The sequence below is a fragment of the Chenopodium album genome, chromosome 23, assembly GCF_948465745.1.
Source record: "Chenopodium album chromosome 23, dcCheAlbu1.1, whole genome shotgun sequence".
Classification (NCBI taxonomy): Eukaryota; Viridiplantae; Streptophyta; class Magnoliopsida; order Caryophyllales; family Amaranthaceae; genus Chenopodium; species Chenopodium album.
This window is the reverse complement of record NC_137856.1, coordinates 9,197,318-9,209,041: the sequence shown is the minus strand read 5'-3', so window position 1 is coordinate 9,209,041 and position 11,724 is coordinate 9,197,318. Positions and strand designations below refer to the sequence as shown.

Genomic DNA, 11,724 nt, shown 5'->3' with positions numbered 1-11,724 from the left:
TATAAGGAGATAGGGGATCATCTTGTCGAATGCCTCTAGTGGGAGAAAATTCCTCAGTCAGCTCACCATTCCACAAAATTCTCTGTTTAGTGGACCGAATACACAACATTACAATGTCAATAATTCTCTGTGGCAATCTTAACTCAAGAAGAGAATCGCTGATAAAATACCACCTTAATCTGTCATATATATGCTTTTTCAAAATTGATTTTCACAGCCATATAACCGACTCTTCCTTGTTTTCTTCTCGTTGTGTGAATTATCTCTTGAACAATAATAATATTGTCCGTTATTTGTCGCTTCAGAACAAAACTGCACTAAGTCGGGATATCAAGGTAGGTAAGAGAGGTTTGAGTCTATTCACCAACACCTTTGTCACAATTTTGTATGTAATATTACATAGTCCAATTGGACAAAAATCTTTTGCTGACTAAGGAATGTCACCCTTTGGTATTAAGACAAGGAAGGGATCCGTTAACCCTTTAGGGAAGCAACGACCTTCAAGAATGTCCATTACAGCTCGGACTACACTTGGGTTGATCAAATTCCAGAACCTTTGATAAAATAGGGGTTGAAAACCGTCCGGGCCCGGAGCTTTATAAGGATCCATACTAAAAAGAGCTTTTTGAATTTCACAGCTTGCAAACGGTCCATTCAAAGTTTCTCTATTATCATCACCAGTACGAGGAAAATAATTGCATAGCATATCAGATTGTCCCATACCTTGGTTATCTTCAGAAAAAAGGTTCTTCCAATTATTGACAACTAATGATTTAACAGGTTCATTTCCAGCAGAGTCTTGCAATGTTTCGTAAATCAAAACATAGGTTAAAGCAAATCTATTGATTTTTAATTTTTATTATTATTTTTACAAATAAGGTGCAGGGAGCCCCCTCCTATCATAGGAGGGGGGATTAGGTTGAACCCCCGTCACACGAGGGGAGATGGAGGGATAGAGATCCTCAAGTGAATCTAATTGATTGCAAATAATAATGAATACATATATAAACAATTAGAGAGAAATAAAGTACTATAATTAGTTTGAATTTTGAATATTTCGAATTGAAGGTTGGAAGTTTGTAGACCCATAATTCTTTGAATTTTCCAAAGGTTGAAAGTTAGAAACCTTCAATTACTGTAGACAATACAAGTTTTGTGGACTTATTGAGACCTTGTCAATTTATTCCAATGTGGAAGAAGAAATCAAAACAACCAAAAATAAAAGACACCTACGGAGGGATGACCTTATCTTGACTTTGAATAATACACTAACAATTTATATACTTATATTTGAATTGATTTGATAGTTTACAGCTTAGTTAAAGAAGTACGGAGTATACCGTAAGTTATATACGAAGTAGTAGTTTAGACCCCGTGTAGGTCATTCATGTTTTAATATTATTTGACTATTGTGTGGTCCGGACGATGTCCCGAGTTATTAGTTAGTACTTAGCTTGTTCAATTTGTTGATCATGTTTGACTATTTTGTAACCTCTCTTTACTGACGCAACACCTCTACCCTTACTTTTACCATTCATCAAAATTTTAGGTTTCCTTTTCCCTCTTCTTTGCTAAGTGGCCAAGTATTATAAAAATATAATAATGATCTTTATAATAATTTAAAGATTAATATTGAATTGCATATGATTATCAAATATATATCGTATGGCACACTGTGTATTCATATGAATTATATAAGTGGGTCATTGAAAGTGCATTAGATTACAAATGAATTCAATTCATTATTGGTCCCTTGCTTTTACAATTCACTATAAGCGCAGTTTCCAATATAATTGATGTTTTATTATTTGACCAACTAATCATGAACATAACGTTAAAAAAAAAAGTGAACAATTTTTTCCAAAATTGACAATTTTGTGTAACACTGAAATAGGAACTTCTATTTCATACAATTTGAAGAAACAATATGCACTGTTTCATACAAATTGACCAAAATAAATAGTATTCACTGTTTCACACAAATTGAATGAAATAGTGCACCCCACTATATCGTCCCAATTATATAAAACCATTTGATTGAATGATCGATTTCTAATTTCTTGTTCAAAGTTTTTCCTATATATTATGTTTTGTAAATTTAATTTAAGTGATGATGATTAAATTTCAATAATCGATATTAATAACAATGAAGGACAGAAACATGAAAAGAGAAATGAAAAGGAAAGGAAAAAGGGGTAATATTGGGGTTTTGAGAGGGTGCGTTAAGTAAAGAGAGATTACGTTTAGCAACCATGCTATTTTTTTCTTAGTGCTTTGATAATTATTTTGAAAACTCATAACTTAAATAAGATTTATTTGTATTAGGAGAATCATATTCAATATTTTATTGGAAAAATACAATTTAATAATCCCAACTTTGCTAAATTTACTTTGAATAATCCCAACTTTTGATTATTCTGTACTAATCCCAACTTTTACCTCCATTTTCTTCTATCAATCCCAAACCGGTCAACAAAAGCTAGTCAACCACTTATTATTGTAGGTGTTTTGCCACGTGTCAAGTTGTAAATGGTCCAAAATATTTTTTTTAAAAAAATCAGTAAAAAAAAAAGAAAACAAAAACAAAAACAAAAACCAGCCACCACCAGCCCAGCGGTGGCCATTCCCTTCCCCAGCCCAACCAAACCACCACGTCCCAAGCCTCAGCCTTCACAACCTCCCCTGAAACCGCCTCACCCCCGCAAAACCGGCCTTCCTCCCTCCCCCTACCCCGTAAAACAGCTATAGCCAAAATCCATAACCCCGAAACCATCCCTAACCAAAACCCGTCCCTAAAATCGTCTTCCTCCCCTGTCCCCGCCCCCGAAACCACCTGAAACACCATCCCCTGCCCTCGAATTCACCTTCCTCACCAGCGAAACCACCAAAAACGCAAATCCCTAACTTTCTCTCTCCTCCATGCACCGGAAAACGCAAACGACAGGTGCGAAGGGAAAGTTTCCGGTGGCTAAAGGGAGTGAGGGTGTTCGGAAAAGTAGGGGTGAGGGATCTAGAAGGTGGTTTGGGGTTGGGCCTTGGCGGTTGGGGAAGGAAGGCCACCAACATTTTTGGTGGCTGACTGCAGGTGGTCTTCTTTATCTTTTTTTTTTTTTTGTTTCTTAATTTAAATTAATTTTTTTCGAACTAATTAATTAGAATGCAACACGTGTCAAGTAATTTTTTTTAACCTTTTTTACAGGTAACCAGTAATCTGGCTTGAAGAGAGAAAATACAAGTGAAAGTTGGGATCGTTGCAGAATAATCAAAAGTTGGGATTATTTAAAGTAAATTGGGCAAAGTTGGGATTATTAAAGTGCATTTTTCCTATTTTATTTTATGATTTAAAGATATTCAATAATTATTGACTATTTATCAGAAATATGAAATTATTATTTTTCATTAAATCAAAAAGGAAAAATTGCCCCCATTAATCTGAACTTTGCCTCGTCCTTCGAAAATAATCCCAACTTTCGTTTATTATCTATTGCACCCAACTTTGGGGGGTATTAATTTTCGTTGCACCCAAATGACTTGCAACCGGTAAAGCAGGTAAACCTTTGTGATTTTTTTTTTTTGCATACGTGTCAATAAAGAAAATTAAAAAAAAAAAAATTAAACCCAAAATAGAAAAATAAAAAAAAAAATTTTAAAAAAAATTTAAGTAAAGAAAATTTTAAAAAAATAAAGAAAATTGTAAAAAAAAATAAAAAAAAACCCAAAATAGAAAAAAAAAAGAAAAGAAAAATCCCTAAACATCCAAACACAGCCCAATTCCACCACCGCCACCACCTGTGCCCCCACCTCCGACAACCCTACCCAGGTCGCCGGTACCCCTGCCCACCAAAACCAGCGAAACCTTTCCTTCCCTCTACCCGAAAACCACCCCAGCTCCGCCCTACAGCTCCAACAACATCAAATTCACGCCGAGCAACCCCGGCAACCACCATCGCCACTGCAGTCTTCAAATTCCCACACCCCCAGCCACCGAAAACCTCCTCTAACACACCCCCAGCCACCGAAAAACCTCCTTCTAACACCACCCCAGCCACCAAAAACCTCCTTCGACACACCCCAGCCACCGAACTACTCCCCTCCTTTCCCCACTCAAAACCGCATCCACCACCATATTTCTTCTACTCGCGGTTGAGATCGGCCAATTTAGGGCCGAATTGCGAGATCAGGAAGGGAAGGGGTGGCTGGGCGGCGGTTTCCGGTAGCGGGGGAGGGGTTTTCGGGGAAGGGGCTGTTTTTCCGGCGGGGTAGGGGGTGGGGGTGTGGTGTTTTCCGGGATAGGGTGGGGGGCTGGGTGTTTTTTTCCTTTTTTTTTAATTTTTGTTTTTTTTTTGGGACCTATCACGTGTTGACACGTGTCTAGGTAACCTGCTACATCAGGTTAGATGACCTGTTGGGTGCAACGAAAATTAATACCCCCCAAAGTTGGGTGCAATAGATAATAAACGAAAGTTGAGATTATTTTCGGCGGACGAGGCAAAGTTCAGATTAATGGGAGCAATTTTTCCAATCAAAAAACAATATGAAGTTTTTCAAACTTCAAAATTAAAGTTGTTGAATCATCTTATGATCATTATATAATGAGAACAAATAGTATAATTAAACACTATTTATCCTCTTATATATCCAAGTTAACTATAATTTTGTTGTGTAAAAAAGTACAATAAATAGAATGGCAAAGGTAGTAATAATTCAAGTCTTTGTATAAGCATTTTTTTAGTTGTCAATTCTAATACATTGGCACACATTCTGTATGAGAACACTTTTAACTAATATACATATGTATAGATTAATATTACCATAACATAATTTAGTTTATTCCTGTTAGAAAACAAGAGTGTAATTGTATTTGATTAATGCAGAACAAGTCAATGAAAATTAAGAACAAGAAAAATATAAAGAACATAAACAAAGAACACAAGGATGGATGGTATGATGGCACATATAAAAATTTGAACTGTATTGTATCCCTCACACCCTTTGAAATTGCAACTATTATTACCAAGTGGACAATTATATATTCCACATTGTTTCCCCATTAATAATTTCCTTTTTATTATCGACTCATGAGCTATCACTTTTTATCAACTTGGAATTTAAACATATTATGCAATTTCCTATTTAATTGTAAAACATAAACTACTTATCTCTCTTTTTATCCCTATATCATACTTAATTACCTCCGTTTTTTTTAGTTGACACATATTCATTTTTAGGAAGTTTATTTTTTAGTTGATACGTTTTCTTTTGTGTAAGATAATATATATATATATATACACACTAAAAGACACCATATCAATGACATGTGTCATCTCTTGGTGTGTCCTTAGTATTTTTTTTTTATTTTTTTTTTAATTTTATTTAAAGAAGTTATCTAAAAGAAAAGTTTTTTTTGTCAACCAAATAAACAAAGAATAATATATTTACCTTTCTTATGTTATTGCCCAATTAAGTACGGATTGAAAAGGAAATAAATAATCTTTTTACAGAAGTGTAATTATGGTGGAATATAATTTATTCTACAAAGATATTAACTTTTTATTTTGTATGCCATAAATGCATAAATTAATTTATAAAAAGAAAATATGGAGTAATTAAAATAACCGTGCATGGCACGGGATCTAACCTAGTATACCTTACATGCTAGTTTACACCACCATTCTCTCCATAATATATGTGCCTAATTGAACATGTCAATTAAATAGAAACGGGGGAAGAATTGTTTAACTTAAGGTAATTTTTTCATTTTTTAAAAATAAAATCTAAAGTATCGCTTGTGTCACAAACTAGTTTCACTTTTTGAAAATCATCATACAAAATTAGCCTTGATTACATACGAAGTACTGTATAAGAATAAACAAAACTAGTAACCTTTAAATACAAGATTAATCGATCATACCCGAACAACCCAATATTAATCCGAATCCAAGAAACCCAATCGTCCAACCGTGCAACAACTTCGATAATCATTTGATTCGAAAGTCCCCAATACTCACTCAAAGTCATACCCGCTATACAGCTTGACCTAATTATACTTGTAACTTAATTAAACCCGAAATTAAATTGATTATTGAAACCCCGATCCGAATTGTAATTACCCAAGTCTATGTGGATATAACTATATACTGAGAATACAAGAACTAAAAGTCCCGCCTTCCATCCTATATGTACTTGTGTAGTTTTGAACCAAGTTTTACGAAATAAGAATCACCGTCTGCTTTTAAAAAAATGGAGAGAAGAAGAGAGAGTAAACGCTCAAGCTATCAACAATGGAGTAAGGTAACTTTTTCATTCGTATTATTGTTGGTTGATTATAGTATTTAGTTTGTCGAATTTATTAAGCTCCAATTTGTCAAATTACTATCCCCATATGCCATATCAATTCATGCTATAATAGCACTTGATTGCTTCATGTCTTGCTCACTCACCTAGCTTGTCTTCTGTCCAATATGTTGGTACTTGATTTTGTTCGATTCTACTTTTTATCTTCATTTGTAATGGATATTCAACTAGTCAACTACAAACCAAATATGTTGTTAAGGGTTTCATGATATTTAAATATCAATTATTCAATATGACTAGTCCAAAGTTTCTAATATATCTTCTGGGTGGCTCCAGTACATGATAGAATCATTCAGTAAGCTATTTACATCAAAAGAATTAGAGTTATTAAGGAGAATTATAGACCCTTTACTCTATTTTTTATTTTTTTTATTTTATGAGGGGATAGACACTTTACTCAATAGCTGCAATAAAATTAAGTTGTCATAATTTATGTCGTATATTAGCTTCTAAGCTGTACAAAATTGCAGATTAGAAACCCGTCAATAACTTCAAATTCTTTCACCTATGTTAATTGATGAAATACTCAATGCCAGCGATTATTTGATAAAATTAAAATCATGTATGGTTTTATCCATGCCGATTATTATCTATTAATTGTATTTTGTTCAAACTTACAAAATGTATTAGAATATTTTTTTCAATTTATGAGAAACAGAGTATACGTTTTGTTCAATATTTGGGAAATATAATAGACTATTTCGTTCAATATGCCTGGACTAGACTAAATGCCTTTGTTCATTTTGTCCAATAACTATCTAGTTCACACAACTTGCACAGAAATGTGCTCTATAAACAAAATAAAAGCGAAAAAGCTAACATCTATCTATGAAGGCATCAAGAGGTCTTTATGTCGAAATAATCATTCATTGTCATTTCAACGTTAGTTCTAATTGATTTTGGTAATCACAACATTTTATTAAAGGTAGGATAATAAAACTTTATAATAAAATTGACCATTTAACAATAAAATTAACCATTTAACAATAAAATTAACATAAAATTAATGTCCACCTGATTCATTTCACAATAAAATCAAAGCAAGTCTGTCTTAAACAAAACTTAATTGAATTGTGAATTGCAATGGCCTCTTGACAATCTTAAGCCGAATTTGAGACTTGAGTCGCTTATGAGCCGACTAATCTCGTTATGAGTTTATCACCTTCCGTAGATTTACACCATACTAGCAGTAAACAACCTTGGTGTCTCGACCCACAAGGGTGGTGTAACAACGCTGAAACGCGAAAAACCTTGGTAGAGGTCCGTAGTAGTTTTGCCAGATATCAAATTATAAACACCCATATCATGTCCACCTTCAGATAGATAATACAATTCCAACAAATCATCTGTGTAGTAAATACAATCAGCCATATCATAGTATTTGTTCCAAAATTTACCAAAAGATGATTCCACGGAGAAAGAAGAGGTAAACCCAACAAATAGGGCTCTATTACCCAAGCTGTTCACCTGTGTTAGTATCCCGTCGATGACATCCACCTCCCATACCTTGAAGGACGCGGTCTTGTAGGCATATTCCTGTTCGTGCTTATTAAAGGACTTGGCCACCTTACGAGAGACGAGCAGCAACATACCAACAGATTCTACCAAGTAGAATTTGTCAGCATAACTGTCTTCGTAACAACCCAACTCAACAACTAACCTAGGAGTGCAAGGGCTTGTATTGCCGCAAGCAACAACCTGTACATGCCTAATATCCCCAGCAAAGCGGACGGCATAGAATTCTCCCTTATAAAAAATGACATCCTTGAATTCAGTCTGATAACTCTCATTTGGAGTCGTCCACCAATTGTCATTACCGCTCCCCCAGAAAGCTAGAGTGCTAGATATAATCATTGCCATAGTGTAGTCTCGTGTAGTTGATGGACTTTCTGATAGCGCGAATTTGTGGAATATGTGCAAGTATAGTCGATCATGCCATTTAAGGTTCACCTTAGTCTGCAATATGGTTACAGGTAATGCAGGAGTTTGAATTATTTGGCCTGAAAGCGGGTGCATGAGAATTATGTCCAGACCAATTTGGGTTACGCAAATCAGCCATCCACAAGAAGAGAAGTACCTCCAGTCGCTCTCCTTCTTGTACTCCTTTGGTGGAAATAATAGGCTTGAAGAGCCCAAGGCGGTACGATGTCGTGTCGTTGATGGTGCGGGCAAGTCCACTTGCCGAACCTTGGAATTATAGAGGCTATAAAACCGACGGTATGAAGTGCGAGGCGGTTCCGCCAGCATCAACCATGGCTTTTGATAAGATGATGATGATGATGATCGTTCAGCAAGCTTTGCTGCACGTCTCCAACAAGTACAAACCCCAGCAAAGGCCTCAACATCTTCAAAGAATTCTATTTTGTCGGCGATTTCAATGGCCACATCTAAGGGAAATTCTCCCCAGTTTCGTATCGCCATGTAAAAAGGCTTAGGGTTTTCCCAGTGGCGGATCCAGAAATATGAGAATGGGAGTATGGAATTCGGTTGGTTAATAAAAAATACAAACTTGACAAATTAAAATTTCAATTATTTATGGCTTATTTCCACCTCATTATTACATCACCCTTACTCCTTAAGTGTTGTCCATAATTACATCAAACAAATAAAACTAAATATCAATCAATCAATCAATATCAATATATATATTAAAACTCATGGCAAGACATGTTGTTTTGCCATGTGTCACCAATTTTGCCATTTGGCATATGATGTGTCGCCAAATCATACCATATCATTAATGATTGAAAACTCCATGCATTAACCTCCATGTATTAATGATTAGTTAAATTGATAAACTCTTCATATGCATAACAATTTCCCTTGTGATGTAACTCCATAATAATTACACAATAATAAAGTTTGTAAGAAATTAAACATTACTCCACTTTTATTCTGTGCATTAATTCATAAAATTGTAATTGTAGAGTAAAAGATTTTTGTGCATTATGGAGTAGTATATATTTTGACCTCAATTTATAAAGATTTGATTCATCATTTTATTTAATTTTTTTTTTTTTTACAACAAGTTGATTTTAATGCAAAAAAATTATTCTTAAAGTCAAACCAGCTCATACAAGCAACAAATTAAAAAAAAAAAAACCATTTAAGCTTTCAATGACAAACAAGCCAAAATATATATAGTTCGATTAAAGTAATAAATTTATAATGACTCGGGGCATCGCTCGGGCCAATAACTAGTTGTATAATTACAGGTCATACAATTACACTTTTATAAGACTCTTAGGGCCTGTTCATATTTACTGAACTGAGCTGAACTGAACTGAACTGAACTGATTGGAGCTGAACTGAACTGAACTGATTGGAACTGAACTGAACTGAACTGAACTGAACTGAATTGAGCTGAAATGAATATTTTATGTGAGAGGGAAATTAAGAGCTGAACTGAATTGAACTGAACTGAACTGATTGGAACTGAACTGAACTAAACTGATTGGAACTGAACTGAAATTAAGTAAATGTGAACAGGCCCTTAGACGAATTTTATTTTAATAGTAAGTCAATGATTGTATAAATAAACTATAATAAAAAAAATACTCGTAGTAGCTTAAGTGTAACTAATAATTACACTTACTTTAATTCCTTGTCATAATCTAAATATATGAGCGAGTACTCGAATTGAGGCATACTTTTAATTAATCATTAATCATCAATATATTGTGATAAACATACTACGTTTAGAGTTCATAATGCGCAAACTCTTATTTTATACAATGAGAAATCACTAGACAATCATAGAATATTAAAAATATATTTTAAGTTAATATTTGAACTAATTACAATTTGATATAGTAGTGTTATAGTAGAAAAACTATATAAGTGAAGAAGACATGAAAAAAATACTACTAGTATTAGGTATGATATAAAGTGAGTACAAAAGTTTTAGGGAAAAGAAATAAGATTTTTTTTTTTTAAAAAAAAAAAAGTATCACAAAGCAGATACAAGTACTTTGTAATGTATTTGGTAAAGTGAAAATACACAAAGAGAACAATAGTTTAAGAGGGGCTCTCTTTTCATATACTATAGAAAACATCACGTCAGAGTGTCAGACCCATCATCAGCGTTTCAGTTTGTATGACAAGACTTAAGAGACCGCCTGTTACAAAAAACAGGTCTTTTTTATCAACACTTTTATTTATTTATTTATTTTTTTTGAGAATGGGTACAACTATAACTCTATGTACCCCTGGATCCGCCACTAGGTTTTCTGCATTTCAGAGTTAGAGAGATAGGTCATAATTTAGGTTTATTTATTTATTATTATTTTTAATTAAATAAAACACTTTAATACACTCAACTTTGCTCAATTTACTATAAATGCTAGTAGAAAAAAATGCTATTTCTAATTGGCGAAATTGACTTTTTGTAACTGGCATTGTTGGTTGCGATTGCCACCGTTACAACCAGTGAAAATTATTCGTAACCGGCTAATGTTGGTTACTAATAATATACTATTCGTAACTGACTTAACCTAACGCCAGTTACAAATAGTCTATTTTTCAAGTTAGAAATCATACTATTCGTAACTAGCATTAAGTTACGCCAGTTACAATTAGGGTACTATTTGTAACTGGCATAGCCTAGCGCCAGTTACGAATAGTTATTATTTTTTTTAAAAAGAAATATTACTCCCTCCGTCTCCTTTTGATAGTCCCTTATGGGCAAATTTTAGTCCCAAAATGTTCACCCATTTGTTTTTTCCAATAACCATTAATATTATTTTTTTACCAAAATTCCCTCCAATTTACAACAATACTTGTGCAAATTTAAATTTCCCATGTAAATTTTGTTTTCCCATGTACTTTTATTACTTTCTCTCTCTAATTTTTTGCATACTCAATGTCAATTTACTTTTTCAATGCACTTTAACTATTCTTATTTGTGTTTATTAATTCCCGTGAAAATTGCCCTTAGGGGGTGTTTGGTAAATGGGAATTGAGGGTGGGAATGAGAATTTTAATCCCAAATAAAACAAAATCTCTTGTTTGTTATATGGGAATGGGATTAAAGTAGGGAATGAAAGTGGGAATAAATGGGTGAATTCCCACCATTTTATTACCTAGGGAGGGTAGGTAATCAATAGGTGGGAATGGGAATAAGTAGAAAATGACATTTTTGCCATTAATGAAAAAAATGGAGGAGAAAGATTAGTAAGGGTAATATTGTATTTTTGTTATTTATTCCCCATCTATTCACATCCACTACCCAAACAAAGTATTGTCATATTTTTCTATATCCTTAACAATCAATTCCCAATCCCATTCCCACATTTTAATCCCCAAACTCCCATTCCCACATTCCAAACGCCCCGTTAAGGGACTATCAAAAGGGGACGGAGGTAGTATTAG

At 33.9% G+C, this 11,724-nt stretch overlaps 1 protein-coding gene across 1 annotated transcript; it reads right to left on the bottom strand.

Moving 5' to 3' along the window:
- Window positions 1-7,527: 7,527 nt before the first annotated feature.
- Window positions 7,528-8,775, bottom strand: LOC145606992 (F-box protein At2g26160-like). The gene has a single exon (XM_081662792.1). The coding sequence runs from the start codon at window positions 8,773-8,775 to the stop codon at window positions 7,528-7,530; it is 1,248 nt and encodes a 415-aa protein (XP_081518918.1).
- Between the last annotated feature and the right edge of the window lie 2,949 nt (window positions 8,776-11,724).

What these genes read in the sequence shown, in the direction of transcription:
- LOC145606992 (XM_081662792.1), bottom strand. Translation starts at nt 8,775, where the DNA reads ATGGCGATACGAAACTGGGGAGAATTTCCCTTAGATGTGGCCATTGAA.